This window comes from Mercenaria mercenaria, chromosome 5 (genome assembly GCF_021730395.1).
Source record: "Mercenaria mercenaria strain notata chromosome 5, MADL_Memer_1, whole genome shotgun sequence".
NCBI lineage: Eukaryota > Metazoa > Mollusca > Bivalvia > Venerida > Veneridae > Mercenaria > Mercenaria mercenaria.
This window is the reverse complement of record NC_069365.1, coordinates 53,140,066-53,167,986: the sequence shown is the minus strand read 5'-3', so window position 1 is coordinate 53,167,986 and position 27,921 is coordinate 53,140,066. Positions and strand designations below refer to the sequence as shown.

Sequence of the window (27,921 nt, the reverse complement as noted above, 5' to 3'; positions counted from 1 at the left end):
ATAATAAAAAATATAGACAGCAATGTGTTCCCTACCATTTCTAAGTCAGGTTTAGCAATTGCAGTGTCATCGTATTTGAATTTTGGTCACTTACTCAGATTTTCATAATCTGTACTTATCTAATTGTGTATGTAGGCCTATATAATTGTCTTTTAAAAGCCTAGTTCGATTAGCTCTATTATTCTTACCAAATTAAGCTTGTAAGATTTGTAGGAAGATCATTTGGAAGAATAGATCACAACAAAACAAAATAATAGCAGACTCGGTTTGAGTCCGCGAAATTTTACTATTAGTAGAAACTTTGGATAGAAAATATGATGTAGGCCTAAATACATGTATAAGAAATAGAGCGACTGATACATTTGCCGGCCCTATTGTGTCGTTCATTTCGCGTGAACACCGAAAAAATATTTCATTTCTTAAATGTAGAACTAGACATTGTCTTGAAATAAAAAGAAACGATCGGCTTTTTGAATACTTTCATTTGAAAAGGAGGTAATTACAAAAAAAAAACATGAAATATCACGAAACGTAATTGAGCCGTGCCATGAGAAAACCAACATAGTGGGTTTGAAATTATTTGTACGACGTATTACCATCCGAGTGCATAAATAGTGTTAAAACACGGGTTTTCTTTAAATTATTTTATATTAATCTAAACAGTAGATAAAATATAGTAGCGCCCTTTCTTGGTCGCAACAAAAATATTGACATCACCGCACGTTAACGTGACGTCATTCTAGCGTAAGAGTGTTTTTAACAGAGAAAAACGTATTAGAATATACTTTTAAGGTAGTTTCGCACGTTTGATAAACTGGAAGTGATGACGTAACGTCTTTTATCCGGATTACGTAAAGCCAAGAATCGGCATACGGAAATGAAAATCATTTGATGAATTGAAGGCAACACGTAAGTAAAAATATCACAATTGCAACGTAAGTATCTTTCTAAAGTTAAAATATAGGCCTAATATTAAAACATGTGACACGTTAAATAATTCAAAATAATGGCTTAAAGCCAGCTGGAAATATATTGATCACTTTAATCATTGGCAAGTATCTCTAAAACAAAAGAGATGTCCAAAGTTTTCAGATCAATCTATCAAAAAATCAAACACATAACCCTATCTTTTATTATTTGCTGAATTTTCTAAGTATATTCTGAGGTTCCGAAAAATCATGGAGAAAAAATTTGGATCCGAACGTGCAGAACTACCTTAAACCTATCTACTTGAAACTCTTTAGAGCTACTTGAGAAGCGAAACAATAGGGACATTGAACCATACATAAATGAGTTACTACCTTAAACCTATCTACTTGAAACTCTTTAGAGCTACTTGAGAAGCGAAACAATAGGGACATTAAACCATACATAAATGAGTTTTATGAATAGCTGATGTTCATTTGGCATTGTTCGTACAACAGCTAGTGTTGGGCAAAATGCATTCATTTATGTATTTGCTCCTAATATGGATTTTTTGTGTCCCTGAGGCAGTGCAACCGTGGTGGCAAAAAAGTAAATTGTATCTTATTTTCTTAAAGAAAAATTACCGAAAACAAACGGTTATATACAATAATGCTACTTCTAATTAAATCCACGCTATAGCACATATAATTGTAAAACGTTTTGCATTACGTATATTTATTCTTAAATGGTTGAGTAAATCAGTTTTAAAAGTACAACAGTAAAGAAAAATGTATGCATATATACTATAGTATAACAATTTACTTTTAGAGGCAAAGACGGGGGAGAAAGAACAGCCCCAAACTGGTAACAATCGGCAACAACGGCGAAACCCGGTCGAAGAAGGTAAATTTTTTCTCTTTTTTTTCGCCGAAAAGTTGCGAAATGCAAACGGTTATAAAATGTCATGCTTTATTTAAGAAATGGCTTGTTTCGATATATTCTAACAGGACGTAGAGGTTATACGTCTGTGGAATAATTTAACAAGGAATGAGTCTGAGTGAATCATTCTACACGGCATATTACCGATTCGGAGTGTTTAAATGTAATAAATCATGGTTCGGTGAATAGGCATTATAAGCACACCCGTCAAGTAAAATGTATGCACGTTCTATGGCTTATCATTACTTTTGATATTGTGTTTCTTAAAGCATTTAACATTAACTGAAAGGCAAGTGAGCCACCCTTTAAATTTCTTGCACATTTTCGCAGCACATTTGAGTATCAAGTCTTTATGAAAAAGCTGACATTTCCTTTAGTATGTTAAAAATGTCCTTATGTAATGTATAGCATGTGTTATACTGCTGTGACTAATATCTATATTAATTTTTCTCTCAAATCATAATATGAGCCGCGCCATGAGAAAACCAACATAGTGGGTTTGCGACCAGCATGGATCCAGACCAGCCTGCGCATCCGCGCAGTCTGGTCAGGATCCATGCTGTTCGCTTTCAAAGCCTATTGCAATTAGAGAAACTGTTAGCGAACAGCATGGATCCTGACCAGACTGCGCGGATGCGCAGGCTGGTCTGGATCCATGCTGGTCGCAAACCCACACTGTTGGTTTTCTCATGGCGCGGCTCAATTATGTATATTTCAAATCATAGTGAGTAAAAACTAAAGCCCTAAAAGCCATGTCAACTGTTTATTATTTCAGTGTGTACTTTAAACGCTTGACACAAGTTTTAACTTAACGTTCACCCATACCAGTTGATTTATTTTCACGGACAAAATCAACAATATTTTTTAGTTTTACAGTTTAATTCTACAGCAGTATTAACAACCGTTAACTAGATAAAAAAAAGTTTGATTACTCTCATATTTCCGAGGAAGTTGACAAAGGGAATTAGCAATCTTTGTTCAAATACGTATATTCCGCCAAACTCCCCAGACATTGACTGGAGATACGTAATGTCACTAAAATTGTCGATTCTTATAACTACCACTACCTTGACTAATTATAGCCACCTTAATAAATCTTTGCACCCAGTGAGCACAGAACCGTGCGTAATACTTATTCCATGGATTTGGTTCTGTAGTTTTGCTTGACATAACTTATGCTAATACGGCATTGCTTTCTAGGTATCATATAGTGACGTGATGAATAGATAAATATTTTGTTTACTTTATACCATTTTACATTTTCAGCATATAAAAAGAGCTTTTTCTACCGATCCCGTGATGCATTGCGACATATCTCAGACGAACTTGGCATATCTCGATGTTTTGACGAGGCGAGGAATAAAGCAAAACGAGTGCGTCCAGGAAACACTGATAGGTTAGAAGCAATCACTTGGATCAGCCTGTATTCCAGCGAGTGTAGTATTGATAAAAGACTTTTAATCGAAGACAAGAATGCAAATATCTTCCCGTACCGTTTAAATAAAGAACTAAGATGTACGTTTCACACTAGAAACCGAAGAGTGAGAGACATTTTTCTGAAAGCTGGAAATATGATAGATGAGGCGTTGGATATATTAAAACCAACGCTTTACACAAAGAATCTTTACAGAGGACTGAAGGAAAACTTTCCGTACAGGAATCGATTTATAGAAGATGGGTTCCTCAGCACAACAACAGATGTCGATAGAGCTCTAGAGTTTTCCGAAGGGAATATATTGCTAATAATTACGCCTATGTACGGAGTTGATATTGCAGCGTATTCTGATTATGCGTATGAAAAGGAAGTTCTAGCTAAACGACATACCACGTTCGATATAGTAAAGAAGGTAAAGAAGGAAAAAAAGATAAAAGAGATCATTGAAGGCCTTACTAACATGCGCTGGTATCCAAAAACAATAATTTATATGAAGCAAGTATTTCCTAAGGATAATGTTCGAAACACGCTATCTCGCCGTCAACAAATGAAGTCGGATTCTTACTGCAAACCGTCATAGTAACTTGTTTATTTTAGGCTGTTTTTGCTACCCTGATGCCCACTCAGCTTATTTGTAACACATACCGAGATTATACTTTATCAATATTTATCATTCCATTAACTGCTTTTATAAATGTGTGTAACTGCCTTGTCCGACTGAGAACATTCCACATAAGGGACCAGAATTCATTTATGTAAATTTAAAGTAGCTTGAAATGTGAACCTCTATAATCTGCTGTATGAAAAGCATCAGCGCGGCACGCACACATGCACAAATAAACAAATAAAAAGAAAACAAAACGAAACGAAACAGAAAATAACGCTCCGGCCCATCATTTTTCTCAATTTCATGATTACAAAATGTTTCTGCTTTCATTACGAAAGAGTAAAAAGACATAGATATGTTAACATCGTGAGTGGGGACAAATGGCTTTATACTTCTAAATTTTAAACATGGTGGTAGAGGAGTAATCGACTTGATTCTTAATATCTATCGTGTCTTCGAAGTAATAATGGAGAATCTATACGTTGACCTCTGAGCGGAGGACATCGACTTGGTACTTATATATTCATTTTTACGTCTGATGGTAACGAGTACTTACGACTAAAAATACCAAAGATATTAGAAAAAACAAACCAGCAACTATTAACAATAACAAAGTTTATTATCAAAAATAACTAGTTAAAAATATTAACTACCTGTAAAGTCCTATCTAAAAAGCAAGAATAATCCAAATCCTGTCCTGGTCAATTTTAAATCCAATCAGTATCAATACCAAATTCCTCACACAGTATTCAAACTGATTTTAGTATATCCAAAGAATATAAATCCGTCAGAGCTCTTTAAAGGTTTTTTTTTAAAAATCCACAATGTTGATGTAAATCCATCAAATCTTTAGATATACTAAATACAGTTTGGACTGTGTGTGAAATATTTTAGAAATTATACTGATTGGATTTAAATTTGACCAGAACAGGATTTTGTGACTATTCTTGCACATTAGATTGGACTTTACGGCTAGTTAACATTTTTAAGGTATTTGAATGGTTACTTTTCTGAATAAATTTGTTATTGTTAATAGTTTCTGGTTTGTTTTTCTGTTTCTGGGTGCCGACCATTCACTCCACCAAACTTTGCTCTTTATCTCCACCATTTTTCAAAGTTAGAAGACAGTTTAATAAATGCTATCCCCACCAATCCGGTTTAGTGACTTATTTCATCATACCATCGTATTCATTTAGATTCAATAAATTTGGTGTGTTAACAGTTTCTTTAATATTCGCATGATTCAAAAGCAATAAATTCAACTTTAAACAATCTTTCTGGTTAGCAACCTAAAATTTAATAACTATATACAAGAACCGAACATTTTTAACTGACTTGTATTGACGTTTTACTTTGTCAATTGTTTCATGCTTATCCGCTTATGCTTCTTTCTCCAGTGGTCTAAGACTGTATTGTGAATACAGTTTACGATCCTTCTCATTTCCAATTGGATTGACAAACTCCTTGCCACTGAAATCTGTGTAATTTCTGCAGGTTTTTATTTCAGAATCAGCCACCTGTAATAAGTAGAAGACTTTAATATTACATACTTACATATTTGTGTCAATTAGAGAGTAAAGTTCATAATACATGTAAGTGTGTTTGTTTATTTGTTTGTTTGTTTTTGGTTTCAACGCCGTTGAAAAACAAGAGCCATGTTAGACATGGCAAATCCCCCCGCCGGGCGTATTATAATTGAAGGCTAAAGTTCATGGCAAGTTAGTGTCTGAAAGTATTAATTTTTGGGAAAGCTTTGAAGAACCGTTTAGTTGTGGTCCGCATCAGGGGTTTTAAAGATGTGGAAGAAAGAATAAGTCAGTGGTGAGGTGGTTTACTGCTAAATTTTATTAATTTTCATGAACAGTATAGCTATGATGTTTTTCTATATGGCTACTGTAAAAAGAAGGAATGGAAAGCTAACAGGGAACAAGAGTGCCAGAATGTCACAATATATGCCCGTCACAGCAAATTTCTTTACTCTAGCAGCTGTATTTGCAAATGGAATTTTAATTTTGTGGTTGTTTAGTAATCACTGTAAGTCTTTTGTTTTTCTAAGTCCACAAAAAAACTCCTTACCAGGCAGAGATACCTTAAAATACACCTAAAATTGGAAAGTAACATCTATGTTGTACCACAGAAAAGTGGTCTTGTTTTTTCCCTACGGTCAATTATAAAAATGTTACAATATAAGTTATTTATAGTAACAACTAAGGGAAGTTAATCTTTAAAAAAAAATAAAAAAAATTGTAAGTCCACATAAAAATCTTTACCAGGTAGAGATTGGTCAAAATACACCTCAAAATTGGATGTAGCATGCATGTTGTGCTACAGAAAAGTGGTCTCGATTTTTCCCTACGACTAGTAATGAAAAAGTTACAAAAAAAGCTATTTAAAGTAACAACAAAGGGAAGTAATTCTAAAGGGAACTGCGCATGACACTTCGTCTCATGATGGTGTATAATTGTGCCAAGTTACATCAAAATCCCTCCATGCATGAAGAAGAAATGCTTTGGACAAAGTCATTCTTGTATCTGACCTTTGGCCTCTAAGTGTGACCTTGACCTAAGACCTAGGGACCTGGATCTTGCGCATGACACTCCGTCTCGTGGTGGTGAACATTTGTGCCAAGTTATATCAAAATCCCTCTATGCCTGAAGAAGAAATGCTCTGGACAAGGTTTTCATTCTTGTATCCTTTGACCTCTAAGTGTGACCTTGACCTTAGACCTAGGGACCTGGTTCTTGCGCATGACACTCCGCTTCGTGGTGGTGAACATTTGTGCCAAGATATATCAAAATCCCTCCATACATGAAGAAGATATGCTCCGGACAATTTTTTTTAAGAAAATATGATAAAGGGGAATAACTCAAAAAAAGGCAAGGTAGAGTTATTGTTCTTGCACACTGCACTTCCTCCCAATGTGTTCTGTCAGAGTATGAAGTTTGAAGAAAATCCCTCCAGTACTTTTGGAGTTATGCTCCGGACAAATTTTTTTAAGAAAATAAGATAAAGGGGAATAACTCAAAAAATAGGCAAGGCAGAGTTATTGTTCTTGCACACTGCACTTCCTCCCAATGTGTTCTATCAGTGTTTGAAGTTTGAAGAAAATCCCTCCAATACTTTTGGAGTTATGCTCCGGACAATTTTTTTTAAGAAAATAAGATAAAGGGGAATAACTCAAAAAATAAGAAAGGTAGAGTTATTGTTCTTGCACATTGCACTTCCTCCCAATATGTTCTATCAGTGTATGAAGTTTGAAGAAAATCCCTCCAGTACTTTTGAAGTTATACTCCGGACAAAGATCGTTGCGGACGGACGGACAGACGGACGCACGCACGGACGGAGAGCATTTCTAATATCCCCTTCGCCTTTGGCGGGGGGATAACAACAGTTTTCAGTTATGTAACGGCGGGTAGTTAACCTAACCAGTGTTCCTGGATTCTGTACCAGTACAAACCTGTTCTCCGCAAGTAACTGCCAACTTCCCCACATGAATCAGAGATGGAGGACGAATGATTTTAGACACAATGTCTTTTATCAAAACGTAACGTAGAACATACGGCCCGCCCGGCGAACGAACTCACGACCCCTTGACCTGTAGAGGGGCCTCCGTTGGCGAGTGGTTAAGATCGCTGACTTCAAATCACTTGCCCCTCATCAATGTGGGTTCAAGCCTCACTCGGGGCGTTGAATTCTTCATGTGAAGAAGCCATGCAGCTGGCTTACGGAAGGTCGGTGGTTCTACCCAGGTGTCCGCTCGTGATGAAATAATGCACAGAGGGGCACCTGGGGTCTTCCTCCACCATCAAAGCTGGAAAGTCGCCATATGACCTATAACTGTGAGTATTGTACCAAGTCAAAAAGTTTTGTCCGTCTTTTGACTTCATAGCGTCTGGAGGGTGGGGGGGGGGGGGGGGGGGGGGGTGAAGCTCCGTGGCCCAGTGGTTAAGCTCGCTGACTTCAAATCACTTGCCCCTCTTCAATGTGGATTCGAGCCTCACTCGGGGCGTTGAATTCTTCATGTGAGGAAGCCATCCAGCTGGCTTACGGAAGGTCGGTGTTTCTACCCAGGTGTCCGCTCGTGATGAAATAAAGCACAGAGGGGCACCTGGGGTCTTCCTCCACCATCAAAGCTGGAAAGTCGCCATATGACCTATAATTGTGTCGGTGCGACGTTAAACCCAACAAAATAAAAAATTGATCCGTAGATCTGCGCTCTCCCTATTGAGCTAAGCGTGCGAGTGATGCTTGATTTTTGCTTTGGATTTATGACAAAAATAAGAAGGGACTTTCTTGGCAGACCAGTTTGTTCACTGAATCGGAGGTCTCCCAGTTAGACGTCAGAATGCCTCAATTTAATTAAATTAATCCGACTCATTTAAATGTTCACATTCTCATCCATCAGAGGTTCGTCATAGTCACGAGCCGGTAGTCTTCTGGCACGCGAGACTGATATGCGTGAAGCTGAAGCAGTTGTAGCTAGAAAATAAAATACTAATGCCTCTGTCATAGTGTCACGTTTTTGCCGCGCCGTTGTGTCCCGTTTCTGACAACCACGTTTGTGGAAATTTCAGCCGTGTGCCACGATGTGCCAAAATGTCGCCATGCGCTAGCCACGTGATAGCCACGCTGTTGCCTCGCTGCCGCCAAGTTGTTCTACGCTGTGCTTCGTTATGCCTCGCTGCATCCATGCTGCAATCACGTGCAGCTAAAACTCGGCATGCATTGGCTAGCTGGCTTGCCTAAATTACCAACTATACGTGGCGGCCAAAACGTTACACTATGACTAGGGTAATATCAACTGGCCGGACGCGCTAAGTTTACGATCTGTTACGATTTTGCTACGTTATATTATGTTGTACTACGTTCTCATCACGTTGTTGCCATGTTGTAGTATGCTGTTGGAAAACGGGAGCGAATTTTGAACATGTCCAAAATTCCAGTTCACGTTTTGTCACGTTTGATCACGTTTTAGCCACGTTGTTCTACGTTGGCTCACGTTGTAGCCACGTTTCTTTACGTAGCTAAACGTGGCGGCCAAATCGTGACACTATGGCTGGGGCATTAATGCTTCAACTCGTTAATCACTAAAACAAATACATAAAAGAAACCATCACGATAACGATAAAAAAGCTGAACTAAATTTTATAATTATTGAAAAATAAGTGTACATAGTAAGCGCCAGATTTACTTTATGAAGCGGCCTGTAAGACGGGTGATGATGTTCTTTAAAGGAAGAGTTACTCCGCCTGTTATAACAAGCAACAAAAGCCCATCTTCTCATGTCAGAATCGTTTGGATCGCTGGTGTGTAGCAAATTACAATGTTGAAACAACACGTCCCCTGTAATGTATGGAAAATAAGTTTCATTTCTTGTTTTGAATTTTCCTTAAAAAAGTTTCCCTATCAAATGATTATTTGTTTTAAGAAGCCGGGCTATTGAAGTGGGTGTGGTTTGTTGTTTATTGTTCGAAATATCTCCAACAAAATTGCAATTGTTTTTGTTATCATCACAGTAGATACAAATGTATTTCAGTTTAACCTTTACACTGCTAAATTTCTAAAATGGACTGGTCCATCATTCAATTTGGGAAGTACCAATTATTATTCAAAGGGATGTTCGCGGAAAATCTATTGACTGAATAGCGAACAGTACAGACCATGATAAGCCTGCACGGATGTGCAGGCTGATCTTGGTCTTATAGAAAAACTGACTCCTTCCATGTAAAATACTCACTGCCAAAATTACTACGAACTATCATACAATATCGATTCCCGGACATTATTCTATTTAAAAAAGTTACTCTTTCCGTGTAAAACACCGGCTCCTAAAAAGACTTTCGACGATAATATCTATTGAAAAGTGATCCCCACCAAATCTAACGGACAATTTTACTAGATCTACAACTCTAATACCCTCTATTGCCAATAGTTAACATTTTGATTGTACTACTACTACTGGTGCCGCTACTTCTATTGCTATTACTACATGTACTTCTTCTTCTTCTACTACTACTACTACTACTTCTACTTCTACTACTACTACTGCTGCTACAACTGATACTACTATACCTGCTTCCACTAATACGTCTTGTACATCTACCTCTTCTTCTCCTGCTGCTGTTGTTGCTGTCACTTATTCCTCTGCTGCTGCTGCTGCTGCTGCTACTGCAACTGCCACTACCACTACTACTACTACTACTACTACTACTACTACTTTCTATTGTTGCCGCTACCGTACTTTACTGCCACTGCTAAGTATTGCAACTTCTATTAATACTAAGTTCTATGCTAGCAGTTTCTTGTGCAGTTTTCTTCTGAACAATTACTTCATACCGAAGTTTGCAGGGATTATTGACACTGGTGTGTTTTGTGAAGGTATTGTGAATTGTTATTTTCCTGAAAAAAAATGTATACACCAAGATACAGCGTCTAGAAATAGAATCCCTTTTCCCGTTGCGGAATGCTCTGATTTCTGTGTCAAGTGATGGTATCTGGGGCTAATGGTCAAACGGAAGGACGGACGGACGGACGGACGGACAAGGGCAAATCTATATGCCCCCCTCCCCCGAGTGGAGGCATAAAATGCAGCAATTAGGCCTTAGATACATGAGTTATCACTAAATTTGACCAAATGACCGGGGATCGTTTTTTTATGGGAGTCAATATTCTTCGTGAGGTTCAGTTTACTTCACGTGGGGGAGTCACAGTACTATGATCTGGAGGTCATAATACTATGACCGGGGGTCACTTTTTCTATAGAATAATGACCGGGGGGTCATTATTCTATGGGGGTCGAAATACTTCTTTACACCGGAATGATATATATACACACAAACACACAAAATAATGTTAAATTGGTACGATTTGATAATAAGCACGCAATTCCTCTTTTGCAAGAGACTGTTTTGTAAATTGTATTTGAAACAGAGTGTAAAGTATAATTTTCATTTTTTTTAATTCTTATTTCCTTTTTAAAAATCGACCGCATCGTGATTTCGTTCCATTGCATCGTGTTCTCGCGTTAACCCATACTGTATGCCGAGCTGGCGAAACAACGACGGTCCACACATTAGGTACACTGTAAATGTAAGTGTTAAGGAACTGAACACGCTTTGAACGCCAATTTGCAACAGATATTGAACGCGTCTTTGCGTTCAAAATCCTAATACTAGTGTTCAAATTTTTAACACTAGCTGCTCAAAGAAAGAACGCCCGATGAACAGCCAGCTGTTCTGTTGTGGAACACCTTATGAACAGCCAGGTGTTCTTTTTTAACACCAGACATGTTCTATTTTTTAATGTTAGTGTTCAGATTGGTAACACCTACAGTTCCGTAAATGAACAGTCTGTGAACACCCTTGGAAGTGTTCTTTTGTTTAACTCCGGACGTGTTCAATTCCATTGCAACAGATATTGAACGCCTAGAACATGTTCAAAGACATGGACGTTAAGAATATGAGCATTAGTTGAACATACTGCATTCATTTTTGAACACTGGATAAGAGACATGTTTTTCTAAAGGATATTTGTTATACATGATAATATTTACTGCTGAAAAAAAACAACTTTATTTCAAAAAACATTTTGAAGAAAAACTACCAACATCATGTGCAACTACTTAATCTGACTATTTTACAAGCTTTTGATGTACACGTATAGTGTTCTTTAGTTGTATTTTAAACATACCTGAAAAAAAAACTGTCATAAAAACATCAAAGAAGATATTATGCTTTGAACATAATTTCCTGTAAAAGTATTCCCTGTCCTAAAAATTTTAGAAACTGTGTAAAACATTACCATAATGGAAAAAATATTGACAGAATTTTGTACTCCTGCAAATAGACGATGGTCATAATCCAAGTTTCAAAGATAAAATGGTACTTAAGAAAAATTCAGGATATTTTTTTAACAAAAAGACACTGGCACATGACTATGACTTTTTCCCAAAGCAAATAAATCAGGTAAGGTTGGAAATACTATTTACATTTAATTTCATCAGTGGCACAAAACCAACATTTCGACCAGACATAACCTTGACAGACTTATAAAATAATATAGAAAGATATACTACTATTTTATTCTTGCATACAGCTCAGAACATAAGAAAGTACACATTTATTTATGAATTACTGTAATATGCAATAATATATATATACAATTTCATTTGTAAAATGTTAAAAACCTGCTCAGTCCCAAATGCATTTAGAAAATACCAACATGTCTGCTCAGAACTAATAGTAACATTTTGAGAATGTCAATCAACTTGTTCAGTAACAATAAGTCCATTTTGTAAAATATGTCCCTGCTCAGTATCAAAAACACTATTTTGAAAAACCCAGTAATATTATTTGAAAAATGTCAATCTTTCTGCTCAGAAGAGACCAGTGGTATTAGCATTACTGAAAACTATTCTCTATCTTGAACTGCTGCATTTGACTTCAGCAAAATACAAACCAGAATGATATTTCAGAAGAAGGAGTGACTGCTAATTTTATTATCCTCCCAATACCTTAACCATGTAACTCATTTATTTAAATACTGTTCTATACTTCTCACAGAAAAAAATGATTTTCTTAACTTTCATTTGTATACTGTTCTTCAAATACAAAATGCTGCAAGAATCCTAAAGACATTGCTTAAGAATGATATTCAATGTCGAAAACACAGAATGTTGCAAATAACTGAACTGCAAATAACACTGTACTCTCCCTATTGCACCTAGTGGCAGTACAATTTCCTACTAAATAGGCTGTCTCTGCTTTGTCATTTCTGGTAAATATCACTAATTTTGGAGGAGTGTTTTCTTTTACCTCCAATATGACCTTAAAGTCCTGTTCATTAACAACCTGGCAAAAGAAAAATGGATTTCATTATGTAAACAGCATTTAAATTTCTCGATATTGGAGCATTAATAAAACTATTTGCTGTTTTAAAATAGGTACAGAGATGGATATTTGAATGTTGTATAAACCTATTAAATGCGAAATAATGCTTTATGTTAAAATTAGGTATATATGCTGATGTAAAATATCATAAACCTTATTCATGAAAATCAGTAATTCAACTCAAACTTCCAAAGGCCAGGCACTGTTTTATAAGAGCAGGTTCAAGTCCCAGCTAAAGGTTCAGAAAATCATACTAGCACTTAATGAGAGTATTGTTCAATGATCCTAGCGTACTAGTTTGTTTAACAGAACAGAAATATCATCTAACTTTAACAAACAAACCTCAGTGATCACTTTAGGAGTCTGGAAATGACATATGCCCTTCTTTTTCCGATCAAACTTTGTTTCAACTTTTGTTCGTTATACGCTTTATGTAGAGCTATCAGACAGTTTCATTGTTTGAATAAGCAGCCAATTGCACCTGCTCAACATGTGACCTAAAATAAAAGTTAAAAGTATTTCATGTCGACAACAACATAAGTGCTGCCTGTTTGAATTTACATGGAATATCTATCTAGTAAACACCATACTGTAGATCTGGCGGGTGGAACTTAAATATAAATTATGAACAAAGTATTCAAGCTAAGAAGATATGCAAATAGCAGAAAAATTACTTCATAACAAATTATTCCGGATTATCCTTCCAGTTTCCTGTTTCCGCCAAACTTGAGGCGCTTGTTGATGACGTACTCACGGTACTGATAGACGCTTTCTTGAAAAATTCTATTTTTAGACATAACACCGGCGTTCTCAGATAGAACATGCAATGAATGCCCCTGTTCATATAAAATTTCCTGTCAATGTTTTTATATAGTTATTTCATTTTTATGCATTCACTGAAACTTCAATTAACAATATACCGGTAAAATAACTTACCCCTAGTTCATTACAACTCAAAACAGTAAAATATGTCTAGACTTTTCTTGGAAGGCGATCTAATATTGAATGCTGGCGTTCAAATCAAGCGTTCCAATCGTACACAGAACATTTGTACTAAACATCGGTGTTCAGAGTATAACACGTAGTGTTCCAAAATTGAACACAGATCAACGCGCCCGGTGTTCTCTCCATTTACAGTGTAGCAGATGCCAGTTTTGGGACTTTTCGCAAGCCGGCCGGAGACCGTCTTCCTTCGATTCAGCAGAAATCAGCTAAACAATGTGATTTGAAAGAAATAAAGCATATAGTTATCATGTATTTGTATGCTTTCTTAAAATCCAATAGAAATATTTGCCATTTATAAGACTGTGTAGTCCATACGTATAGCTAATAGTGAAACATAGGTTTGCAAAAATATGGACCAACAATGGAGTCCAGCAATGCACAGTGCCTTCAACACAAACCTCTCCTGTACCTATTCTGCATAACAAAACTATCTGTCAACCGGTTACTTTTTTCAGTACTCCTTATTGAATTAGGCCTCTGTTGTTTTGACATTTGCACATAGAGCCAGCAAGCAACATTCGCAGATCCGCATCGGACCAACTTCAGGACACCAATTCCGTTAAGGTCGCCTAAATGCTTGTCAGAAGTTTTTTAAATGTCCATTACACAGCACCAAAGCACAAAATCCGCACTGAATATCATTTTGAATGAAAACAGGGCCTTCAGTTTTGACACTTACCTTTATTTTAAGATTTTCGCATCTAAGGCTGGAAACTACCAACTGCTACCTTATTATCAGTAATTAATTGAAGTATCGGCGTATTTGTTTCACAAATCGACGGATTGTCTTTGCCTTAAAGAGGACAATAACTCCGCAATTTTATAATAGCACGAAAATCTTGACAAGTAAATTAGAAGGACAATTTCGATTTGTCCATTCTTCTACCCAATGGATTATTTTAGGCTTTGTTTCTTTACAAAAAAAATATGTTTAGATGGAAGCGTGAAGTATAAAGATTATATTCCTCAACACACTGCCATCTTTATTTCTTCAAATTTGGTCCTACCACAATAGTTACGTTTTTGTGAAAAAGAAAATAGTTGTGAAAAAGTTTTATGTACTATATTGAATAGGCTATGGATGGTCAATAAGCCTGTTATAAAGAGCAAAAATTATACTTCCAAACAAAGGCACCTTTCGAGAAAGCCTCTTCAATTTGGTATATATGTTCTGAAGAGAAACGATAACATTATTTCAAGATTTTATTTCATGGTGTATATTTTGATCTCGTGCTTTCTGCTAACATTACTAGGGATTCCTGTCGGGGATAAATTTTATTTCATGGACTTTCCTGTTATACTTTGGAAAATGCTGGGATAACGCGGGCTGTTTTGTGCTCACCATTAACCGGTTTTGAATTTCCGATGGTGTATTTGCCATAGACCGTTCAAAGGCGGCGCCAAAATGTGTTCCTTCATTAGCTTTTTCCTTTTTGTCTCACTATTTTACTTTGTCTTTGTAGTTTGTGTTAATGTCAATCATCCATATACATTCATACATATATCCTGTAGTATTTTTTTTTTGTGGGAGGGGGAAGGGGGTTGCGTTCTCGGGATGTTTTTTTTTTTTTTGTTTGTTTGATCTTTGCCCCTGGTTTGGAGTAAAAACAAATAACTGTTAAGGAGAGAAATATTTATTGGATAAAAGCGAGAAAATATATGGCAATGAATTAAACATAGTCTAAGCTGTCAGTGAAAATATTTATCATTCATTTAAAGAAAAATACATGACTGACACAATTCTATTTTAGCAATGAAACGACGGATGATGTCTGTCGTGTTTGTTCCATTCTCCGGTCAGTCTACAAAAAGAAACAAAACCAATAATTGAAAATCTGCATTTCTAAAGACACAGCCAAATTCTCGTGATTATGTGCTGATATAACTGCAATATGTAAAACTGTGCGTTTCTTCTCAATTTCGTTGTAGGGTAGTTGTTGTTGTTGTTTAAGTTTGGTCTTTGTTAACCTGTACTCTAACATCCATATTGCTTTCATTTTCACATCTAAATCAAGATTTTTTATTGTTTTAAGAGTGTTGAGACTAAACGCGTATATTTGATTTCGTACTGTAATTATATTGCTTTAATGTAACGCAACTGTTTAAAAGTGATAAAAGATCAACTGAAGTTTCAAACACGTAAAGGCATTCATAATTAATTAACATTTCTCATACAAATTTTTCATGTCATTCCATATTCATTTCGTTCTTTCTAAAGAAATAAACAAATTTACCTTTATACAAACAGAAGTTCTTATCTATACAGATTTCTGACCCCCAGACTTGCCACAACTTGCACAGCCGCTGGCTGCCTTAGGACTAAAGTTCTTGCACGATTTATTCTTGCACTGTAAGGCGCCACATTTGTCGCACTTAAAACAACTACCGCCATTCTTACATGCAGGGCAGGCCATCTGGAATAAACAAACATCAATATTTGAGCCGTGCCATGAGAAAACCAACATAGTGGGTTTGCGACCAGCATGGATTCAGACCAGCCTGCACATCCAATTTCAATAGGCTTCAAAAGCGAACAGCATGGATCCTGACCAGACTGCGCGGATGCGCAGGCTGGTCTGGATCCATGCTGGTCGCAAACCCACTATGTTGGTTTTCCCATGACACGGCTCATTTTATGAATGATCAGCATTTATTCGCATCTTTAATACATACGTCCTACCTGGACACGAATGAAACTGACAAAATGTTAACAAAGACTTGTAATTTATGTATATTATCAGTGTTTTTTTATTTCATTTTTTGTGTATAATCATAGAAGGCAAAAATATAAGTTCACCATTTTGATACAGACAAATACAAAGCTAACTGTGCTATATTTTTTAAACAGAATAATTTGTAGTAAATTATGCCGATTTAGTACTAAGAATTAACGTGTTAATTTTGAATGGGCTTTCACAAAGTCATTAATGTATATTAATCTAGTAAATTCTTTAAAAAAGCCACAGATATATTATTTCCTTGCAAACTGTATTATTACTCGGTGGTTTGTAAAAAATAGCAAAGAAATGCCCAACCAAACAGTCGGATTTATACCTAGTATGTCTTCCAATATTCATGCTGTTTTAAATCATGCTTATAAAGACTGACCATATTAGTTAATATGAACGAAAAAAGGTTATTTTGACAGAGAATTTCTACTGGCCATTCTTAAGCTGACTACCGACTAGATAATTTATCTAGTTAAAAAGTATTTATCTAAACTTTTCATTTCGCTTTTAATATCTCAGCAAAGTCCCTTTTAGCTCTGGTGTCGTATCTTTTGAAAAGAAAAAGGGGCAAAATTGTAAAAAAAAATACAAAATTAGAATAGCCCAAAGTACAACACATACCACCGTTGGGGTGTGCTTTCAATAAACGCATTGTTTGGGGTTGTCGCTTTCTTTTTATTGGTTTGATTGACAGCCGGCGTCTGGTCAATTAGATAATAGCTTCGGGCTATGATGTCATGGCATATAGATAAGATAATGTAAGATAATCTTTTATTATAGTGACATGTGCATGGCACCGATATATACATATGAAATATTACAAATTTTAAACATCTGGCCCAACGGGCCTATATGTCGCCTTACGTAAATGTTCAACAATAATTAACGGATACACATACTAAAAGAATACAATAATGAACAAGGACATTTTATTATATTTTATCATATATGTGTTATTATTTATATGTAAACAAAAACATGACATGACTTTATTTCACTTTCAACTGAGTTTAATCGTGAGCGGCAAAGACTCAAGTTATTCATATTCATGCAGACTGTGGATGATGTTATATGATGAAAATTATGAATTAACAAAAAATATCAGATTAGCCCTTACCTTTTCACACGCATTGACAATTTTCTCTGATCGTGACACTATACCTGTGACGTCATTTCCGGGATGACAATACAGAATGCGCTGTATTTTATGGCCATCAGGCTCCAGAGTCTGAATGAAAAATAGATCTGTGCAGTTTTTCTTTTGTTATTGAAAACTTGAGGACAATTAACTATATCTTATTTAAATTGCATTTCATTTGATTTTACCACCGGTACTTAGTATATTGCTAAACTTCTTAAATAGTATCAAAGTTGAAAAAGAATGAGTGTTAGTATTGTAATATTTCATAATCTATTTAGTGTATAAACGTCATACATTCAGACATTAAGGCTCTATACAGCGGTCTGTTTTTACTGATTTGAAAGAAATAGGGGGTTTGAAAAATCAAACTATATGACGTTCCAATACGATTTTCCACAGTTCATTTTACCAAAAAAGATATAAAAAACCCCGCTCAATCACTTTAGTCAAGTTGTAATGAAACATTGCCTACAAGCTGGGAATGCTTATGGGACTAAAAGGATCAATGTTTAGGTCCACAATTCTTAACTTTATGGTAGACTTTCCCGTCTGTATAAAAATACAGTTGTCTCTATCTTTTTGACTGTAAAATATTTGACAGGGAAGAGAACGGATAGCTGTTCTTATCCTAGTGAGGACGTCCCTTTTTAGCAATTGGATTGCAGTTGGGGTGTAAAGGTTCAAGGTCAATATCACAGCTACTGGAAATACCCCCCCCCCCCCCCCCACACACACACAATATTCGTCAGTAACCTTTTTGAATCGTCAAACAGGTTTACCGTTAATGACTCAAGATCGATTTGACATTTTGTCACCAAATCTAGTGAATGGCAGGTTTGCAGAATGGGACTGATGTTTTAGCAACTGAGGTCAAGGTTACGAAGCTGTAACTAAGAAGAAAAAAAAATATTTTGCTCAATAACTCTAATTATAGATACAAAATTACAATGGACAATGGAGGTTGGTGTGTTGGTAGCTAGAAAGGAGAAAAAAAAGGTTGGGATTGCATCTTAGGCTATTTGGAGTAAAGATCATAATGTTGAAAACCTTGTTTCGTGCTGTTTCTAACGTTCTTGTGTTAATTTTGAAGGATCAACCATTGATAGCTTCAGTCCGTTATTTATTTTGTATCACCCATTGCTTCTGACAATAACTAAGGTGAGGCAAATGGTATCAATATAGTGTTTTCCTGTGCAACTTCATTTTTCTTATTACTAGACTTCATAAAGGTAAACTTTTCTTTCGATATCATATGCGTGTACTTTTACTTGCTAAATGCACCATTAACACTGAGTGGGTATAAATTTAAGATTAGTCATTTGGTAATTATTAAAACCGTAATAGTATAAATGTATTGCCCAAAAGGATTTGTTATACGACAAATACCTCATAAGCATGCTTTAAGATTCCTTTCGGGTCATTCAAAACCTTCCATATTTGAGTTATTTCCTCTTCGTCCAACAAGTCTCTGAAATATAGCTAAATTGTTAAATACGAGGCTTCATCTACACAAACGGAAAGTGTTTCTTTATTAAGTGAACCTTTCCCTTCTACAGAGAAATGGTCAGCCATTTTGACTGATGAGACAACATTCACCTCCCGCAAAATTTCCTTTAGTGAGTGCCAAGCATCACGCAAGTAAGAAATCGGTAACCATTCTTGGCGCCTGATCAGCCTGTCATTTTGGAACAATTCTTGTGGAATTCAAGTCTTGATTATCCCAGCCTTTACTACTAGACCGTGTATCACAAACCTAAATAAATAAAACTCAAATAAAGAAATATCACAGTCATGTTTCACTATGAAATAATGTCTTTATACTGCTTACTTGTAGACAGAAACTCGTACATTTTATCTATAATACTTTAAACATCATTATATCAGGTGAAGTGGTCAAGTTTGTATAACTAAGGTTACACATGTAGTTATCAGTGCAGTCATACGTTTGTTACCTATGTACATGTGAAGTACATTGTTATGTGTTTAAATGCAATGCAAATCGTCAATGTATGTTTTACGTTTACATGTCATTGGTTAAAACAGAACGGAAAACACTTACTTGACAACTATAAAAACCGTCTTCAAACGAAACGTTTTCTGAATCTCATCGGTAATTTTAAATTCACCACAAACTTTAACACTGGAAAAAACAAACAAAGCTTTCTTCAATATCTGAAAAATCTTTACAAAAAGGGATATCATTGGACATCACAGAAACCTTCCGGTTTTCCCCGCCCCCTTTGCTTTGAAAAGGCCACCCCAAAACGGAAACGGCCTTCCCCCCAGGGGGCCCCGCCGCGGGGAACCACTTCCCCGCCCCCCCTTTTTTTTTTCCCCCCCGCTCCCGGAAGAAAGAACCCCCTGCCCTTAATCCCCGGGCCTTTTTTAAACCCTTTTCCCGCCCCCCCCCAAAACCGATCCCCTTTTCTTTCCCCCCGGGGCCCCCCCCCCGGGGGTTTTTTTCGCACGGCCGCATTTTTCCCCCCCCCCCCCCCCCCTTTTTAACCCCCCCGGGGGCCCCGTTTTTGGGGTTTTTCCTTTCTTAAGAAAATTTTGGTTTTCCAAAAATTCGCAAGAGGCCCCAGCGGGAAAACAAACGGAAAACCCCCCGTTTAAAACCCCCGGGGGCAACCATAAAAACCCCCCCCCCCCCCGGGGGGGGAAAAAAAACCCCCCGAAAATTTTTCGGGACGGGAAAACCGCCCCCCCTTCCCCCCCCAAACCGAAAGGGCCCGGGCCGGACGGGCCCCCCCGGGGCAACCCCGGGCTCCCCCCTACAAAAGGCACCCTTTTTGACGTTTTCGGAAAAGCCCCCCCCCCCCCCTTTTTTAAAAAAACCCCCCCCCCTTAAAAAAACCCTTTTTTTAAAATTTTCCCGGTCCCCCCTTTTTTTTTTTCCGGGCTTTTTTCCCCCCCCCCCCGGTATTATTTTTTATAAAAATATTTAAAATAAAAAAACCAAAAAAAACCAAAAACAAATTTATTTTTTTAAAAATAAGGGAAAAAAAACCCCTTTTTTAAAAATTTTTTAAAAATTAAAAAATTTAAATTTATTAAATTCATTTTTGATTTTTTAATACGTTTTCTGATTTTTAAATTGTAAAATTTAAAAGTAAATAAAAAATAATTCAAACTTTTTGGAAAAGGAAATTTAATATGATTTAAATGGAAAAGTCACCATTAAAAATTGGGAAAAAAACTTTATTTCCCCCCCCCCCCCCCCCCCCCCCCCAACACCTCCTTCCCCCGGGCATTTTTCAACATTCGGGCACCTGGTAAACCCTCAACCCTTTCCTAAGCAAACTGGTATTAAAGAATTCGCAACAATTAATGGCTCCTCACATTAAAAAATTCTACAACAAATGGAAAGGCTTCCTCACTTAAAGAATTTTACAAAAAGTGAGTGGGTTTCCCCACATTTAAAAAATCTGCAAAAATAATGGTTCCTCACATTAAAGAATTCGCAACAAAGGGGAAAGGGTTCCTCACATTAAAAAATTTTCAAAAATAGAGGTTCCTCACTTAAAAAATTCTGCAAAAAAGTGAAGCTTCCTCACATTAAAGAATTCGCAACAATGAGAGGGGTTCCTCACTTAAAAATTCGCAACAAGTGAGAAAGGCTTCCCCACATTAAAGAATTCGCAACAATTAATGGGGTTTCCCTCAATTAAAATTCTGCAAAAAGTGAGAGGGTTCCTCACATTTAAAAAATTTTCAAAAAGTGAGATGGGGTTTTTTCCCCACATTAAAAAATTCTGCAACAAATGAGGGGTTTCCCCACATTAAAAATTCTCACAATGAAGGCTTCCTCCATTAAGAATTCGCAACAAGTTTTGATGGCTTCCCTTAAAGAAATTTTGCAAAAAGTTAGATGGGTTTCCCACATTAAGTTTTCTAAAAAAAACAATGGATGGCTTTTTATTAAAGAATTCTACAACAAGTTAGTGGCTTCCTCACATTAAAGAATCCGACAAGTAGAGGCTTCCTCACATTAAGAATTCTGCAACAATGAGAGGCTTTTTCCCCACATAAAGAATTTTGCAAAAATGAGGGGTTCCTCACATAAAAAATTCTACAAAAAGTTTGGGGCTTCCCACATAAAAAATTCACAAAAAGTTAGTGGCTTCCTACATTAAAAATTCTACAAAAGGAGATGGGTTCCTCACATAAAGAATTCGCAACAAGTTGGGGTGGCTTTCCCCACATTTAAAAATTCTACAACAAGGAGATGGCTTTCCCCACATTAAAATATTTTACAAAGTTAGATGGCTTCCTCACATTAAAGATTCTGCAACAAGTTTTGATGGGTTCCTCACATTAAAGAATTTAAAACAAGGAATGGCTTCCCACTTAAAGAATTCTGCAACAATGGGGGCTTTTCCCCACATTAAAAATTCACAACAAGTAGATGGGTTTCCCCACTTAAAGAATTTTGCAAAAATGAGATGGCTTCCTCACATTAAAAAATTTTACAACAAGTTCCTCACATTAAAGAATTCTGCAACAAGTAGATGCTTCCTCACATTAAAGAATTCTACAACAAGTGAGATGGCTTCCTCACATTAAAGAATTCTGCTGCAACAAGTTAGATGGCTTCCTCACATTAAAGAATTCTACATTAAAGAATTCTGCAACAAGTTAGATGGCTTCCTCACATTAAAGAATTCTACAACAAGTTAGATGGCTTCCTCACATTAAAGAATTCTACATTAAAGAATTCTGCAACAAGTGGAGATGGCTTCCTCACATTAAGAATTCTACAACAGTGAGATGGCTTCCTCAATTAAAGAATTTCTCAACAAGTGAGATGACTTTCCTCACATTAAAGAATTCTCAACAAGTGAGAGGCTTCCTCACATTAAAGAATTCTGAAACAAGTGAGATGGTTCCTCACTTTAAGAATTTCAACAATTTAGATGGCTTCCCACATTAAAAATTCTGCAACAATTTAGTGGTTTCCCCACTTTAAAAGAATCTGCAAAAAGTAGATGGTTTCCCCAATTAAAGAATTCTAAACAATTTAGATGGTTCCTCACATTAAGAATTCTGCAAAAGTTAGAGGCTTCCTCACATTAAAGATTTTAAAAAAGTTGGTTCCTCCATTAAAAAATTCTAAAAAAGTGGAGGGCTTCCTCACATTAAAAAATTTCTGCAACAAGTTGATGGCTCCTCACATTAAAAAATTTCTGCAAAAAGTAGATGGCTTCCTCACTTTAAAAGAATTCTAAAAAGTAGATGGCTTCCTCACTTTAAAGATTCTGCAACAAGTAGATGGTTTCCTCCATTAAAGAATTCTCAAAAAGTAGTGGCTTCCTACATTAAAAAATTTTCCAACAAAGATGGTTTCCTCACTTTAAAATTCTAAAAAAGTTGATGGCTTCCTCACATTAAAAATTTCAACAGTTAGAGGGCTCCAAAATTTAAAGAATCTAAAAAATTTAGTGGCTTCCTCACATTAAAGTTTTCCAAAAAAGTTTTTTTTTTTTTGTTTGCCCTTAGAGGGCTTCCTCCATTAAAAATTTACGACAAGTTAGATGGCTTCCCACATTAAAGAATTCTACAAAAAGTTGAGGGCTTCCTCACATTAAAAAATTCTGCAAAGGTTAGATGGTTTCCTACATTAAGAATTCTATTTAAAGAATTCGCAACAATTAAAAGGGCTTCCTCACATAAAGAATTCTAAAAAAAAGTTAGATGGCTTCTCACTTTAAAAAATTTCTCAACAGGTTAGATGGTTTCCTCACATTAAAAAATTTTCTACAAAAAAAATTCTGCCGTTTGGGGGCCCTCCTTGGCCCCTAAAAAAACTGCAACGGGGTTGAGGGCCCCTCCCCTTGTTTCCCTTGGGGCTCCCACGCCGTTTTTCCTCACATTAAAGAATTCTGCAACAAGTTAGAGGTTCCCCTCACATTAAAAAATTTCTGAAAAAGGGTTAGAGGCTTCCTCACAAAAAGAATTCTGAAACAAGTTAGATGGTTCCTCACATTAAAGAATTCACGACAAGGGAGGTTTCCTCACATTAAAAAATTTCTACAAAAGTTAGAGGTTTCCTCACATTAAAGAATTTACAACAATGGATGGTTTTCCTCACTTTAAAAGAATTCTCAAAAAAAGAATTCGCAACAATTTAGATGGCTTCCTCACATTAAAAAATTCTACTTTAAAAATTTCGCAAAATTTAAATGGCTTCCTCACATTAAAAAATTCTACAAAAATTTAATGGCTTCCCACATTAAGAATTCACATTAAAAAATTTCTGCAAAAAAGTTAGAGGCTTCCCACTTAAAAATTCTACAACAATGAGTGGATTCCTCCTTTAAAAGAATTCTAAAAAGTGAGAGGCTTCCTCACATTAAAGTTTTACAAAGTGAGGGATTTCCTCACATTAAAGAATTCTCAACAGTGAGAGGTTTCCCTCACTTTAAAGTTTTCAAAACAAGGAATGGTTTCCCAAACATTAAAGAATTTGCAACAATTGAGGCTTCCTCACTTTAAAAGAATTTACAACAATTTAGATGGTTTCCCTCACAAAAAAAAAAAAAAAAATTTCTGCAAAAGTGGATGGTTTCACATTAAAGAATTCTGCAAAAAGTCAGATGGCTTCCCAATTTAAAGAATTTGCTTCCTAAATTTAAAAAATTTCACAACAAGTTAGAGGGGCTTCCTACTTTAAAAGAATTCTGAAAAATTTAGATGGTTTCCCCATTAAAAATTCGCCAAGTTAGAGGGCTTCCTCAATTAAAGTTTTCTGCAACAAGTGAGGCTTCCTCACATTAAAGAATTCTGCAACAAGTGAGATGGCTTCCTCACATTAAAGAATTCTGCAACAAGTTAGATGGCTTCCTCACATTAAAGAATTCTGCAACAAGTGAGATGGCTTCCTCACATTAAAGAATTCTGCAACAAGTGAGATGGCTTCCTCACATTAAAGAATTCTACAACAAGTGAGATGGCTTCCTCACATTAAAGAATTCTACAAAAAGTTAGATGGCTTCCTCACATTAAAGAATTCTACAAAAAGTTAGATGGCTTCCTCACATTAAAGAATTCTGCAACAAGTTAGATGGCTTCCTCACATTAAAGTATTTTACAAAAAGTGAGATGGCTTCCTCACATTAAAGAATTCTACAAAAAGTTAGATGGCTTCCTCACATTAAAGAATTCTGCAACAAGTGAGATGGCTTCCTCACATTAAAGTATTTTACAAAAAGTGAGATGGCTTCCTCACATTAAAGAATTCTACAAAAAGTTAGATGGCTTCCTCACATTAAAGAATTCTGCAACAAGTTAGATGGCTTCCTCACATTAAAGAATTCTACGACAAGTGAGATGGCTTCCTCACATTAAAGAATTCTACAACAAGTTAGATGGCTTCCTCACATTAAAGAATTCTACGACAAGTGAGATGGCTTCCTCACATTAAAGAATTCTACAACAAGTGAGATGGCTTCCTCACATTAAAGAATTCTACAACAAGTGAGATGGCTTCCTCACATTAAAGAATTCTACGACAAGTGAGATGGCTTCCTCACATTAGAGAATTCTACGACAAGTGAGTTGGCTTCCTCACATTAAAGAATTCTGCAACAAGTTAGATGGCTTCCTCACATTAAAGAATTCTACAACAAGTGAGATGGCTTCCTCACATTAAAGAATTCTACAACAAGTGAGATGGCTTCCTCACATTAAAGAATTCTACAACAAGTGAGATGGCTTCCTCACATTAAAGAATTCTGCAACAAGTTAGATGGCTTCCTCACATTAAAGAATTCTACAACAAGTCAGATGGCTTCCTCGCATTAAAGAATTCTGCAATACAAGCATGGTTATGAACCCACAGAGGTAAGGGGCAAGTAATTCGAAGTCTGCAATCTTAACCACTCAGTCACAAAAACCCTTAAGTCTGATAAGAAATGTGTTAGAATTCGTGATATAAAGTTATAATACGCACGATCTTCAAGACGTTTGTGTGTAGACTGAAAATACATGTTTTTGATTCATACATAGACAAACGTGTACAGTTTCATCTACATAAAAACGCCCAAATGTTTATTTTAATTGAAATACCTTTGATATGGATTCCAAAAGAATTAACAAATATAAACAGAACAGAATACATAATACGTAGTGTATCAAGAAACACTTACTTTCAACCATATTGGTGTCAATTGTTGATCACACACAGGTACCTGTCAAATGAACAAAGGGAAATAATCTAATCCTGAAAAGAAAAAGAAAACATTTTCAATATTGCTGTTTTTGCTTATATATATTTTTTAACATTTACAGTATACATATTTACTAACCCACACATTTTTATTTTGAAATTTACTCATGTGGTTTTAAGCTGTGTTAAACTAAAATATTCTAAAATTTACTCACGAGCTCTAGAAAGAACTAAATGTGTTAAACAAAATATACTGAAATTTACTTATGAGGTCTAGAGTTGTGTTAAATTAAAATATACTGTAATATCATTAAACAAATATAAAACAAAGAAACAAAGATTCTATCAACATTACACACCCAAAGATTTATTGTATAACTAGTAAGGTCTGCTTACCTAAAAATCTTTAGCCGATATAATTTCACACAGGCGAAATTTGTTTATCGCTTTCAAGGTCAAACAGTTGTACAGAAGAAGATAAACTTGATATCGTCTGCCCATATGTGTTCATGCTGATACATACAGAACGGATGAACAATCTTTATGTTTTTCATTACTTCATATTTTAGTCATGAATTACACACAAAGGAGGCAGTAAACACTTTTCAGCTGTTAGTGTCGAGCAGGCCGGAGCAAAATTCACAATTAAGGGGACGCATACTTTGAAATTAGAAAAAAGTGGGTGGGGTATGATAAAATTTACCTGCAAAAAAGTACAAGGTTTTGGTACATTAAATGGATACTGTTTCAACTGTTATAAGTACACAAAGGATTGCTCACTAAAATAAAAATGAGAAAACTGAAACAAGAAAGTTATTGTTGAATTACATAAGACTTATTGTGTACATTCAAAGTCAACAATTAAGACTTTTTGGTGCGAAAATAATAGTGCTTCACCTTGTCCAAACATTTATCAATGTCCTACAGATTCTAATTTAAAGAAAGAATGTGAAATATGGTCACTGTCTTGCTTTTCATTTCGCATATGTAAGCTAAAACACATTATTTAGTTTGTTTACAAAGTAGTGCATAAGAAAAGATACGGTGGTCAAGGAATGCCACATTCCAAAACTAAAAGAGTATATTCCCCTTCATACATTAAACATTTATCGTTACAGAAGTCTAGTGGCTTACAATAAGGGCCTAGAAATGTTGTCATTATTAATTTTTAACTTGGTATTCATGAACTACAATGCACTTAAATATCAAAACACATTCAACAAACTTTTGAAAATGTATTGTCTTAAAAATCCCTAAAATAAGGTATGAAATTTGGTCGAGAGGTCCAATCAATGTGTATATGTGCAAAAGTAACATTCTAATCTTGTTCACAAAAGTTACTAATACACAGCAGGCATGTCAATGATCAAAACTGGACGAATATACAGTTATCCTCACTTTAATGTCATTTATAATTTGTCCTTGAATTCTCTCCACCATACTTTTCATAACTCTGTTTGCACGAGGTGCACGAGAATGCTGTCATTCACGTAAAAAATGGGGTCAAATAAGTTGTAAATGCAATATCATCTAAACGTAATTATTGGATTATGCAGTTCAAGATAAACTTTATCTCATAACGTAACGAACATGTATAATGTTGTAACAACAATTTTACTTACACTGATTTAAGTAGCAGTCTGTTTATAAGTGACTTTATTGATTCATTTTGTGTTTTTGTTATTGTTGTCAAAAAGTATAACGGAAGTGCCTCACAACTGAAGCGGAAACCAGTTTGATGCGCAAAGTAGTCCAATGTAAGTAATATTTTTTGACAAATGTCCACAGAAATTAATAATTTTCTAATATTAAAGACGAATATCTGAATAGGATTCATTATTTGAGAAGAAATTATAATCATCGACATGTTGTTTTAAAAATCACCTAAGTTGTCTCCCGTTGTTTATTAGAGTTACCTTTCGTCCGGCGCAGTAATACATTTGCAGTGAATCGCCGAGAAGTCGTGGGAAAATTAAAAACCATGTAAATTAACAAAAGTTAACCACCTTTTCAAGATAAATTTCAAGTGATCGCCATTATGCATTTAACCCGCCTGACCTGTGTAGCATCTTAGATATCTGCTCTAAGGTATTCATTGTGTAGA

The 27,921-nt window shown here is 35.8% G+C and overlaps 2 protein-coding genes across 3 annotated transcripts in view; one reads left to right on the top strand and one right to left on the bottom strand.

Moving 5' to 3' along the window:
* Positions 1 to 27,921, bottom strand: part of LOC123557226 (ectoine dioxygenase-like) — a 58,014-nt gene that overhangs the window by 8,195 nt on the left and 21,898 nt on the right. For both annotated transcript variants that reach the window (XM_053543578.1, XM_053543576.1), the window contains 2 exons: positions 19,037 to 19,118; positions 17,627 to 17,737 (listed from right to left, as the gene is read on the bottom strand). In XM_053543578.1, the coding sequence (XP_053399553.1) occupies positions 17,627 to 17,737; positions 19,037 to 19,118 (193 nt within the window). The remainder of the gene's footprint in view (positions 1 to 17,626; positions 17,738 to 19,036; positions 19,119 to 27,921) is intronic.
* On the top strand, positions 1,358 to 5,492 carry LOC123557224 (uncharacterized). The gene is made up of 3 exons (XM_045348569.2): positions 1,358 to 1,515; positions 1,735 to 1,809; positions 3,112 to 5,492. The coding sequence occupies exons 1-3, from the start codon at positions 1,440 to 1,442 to the stop codon at positions 3,858 to 3,860; spliced, it is 900 nt and encodes a 299-aa protein (XP_045204504.2). The 5' UTR covers positions 1,358 to 1,439; the 3' UTR covers positions 3,861 to 5,492.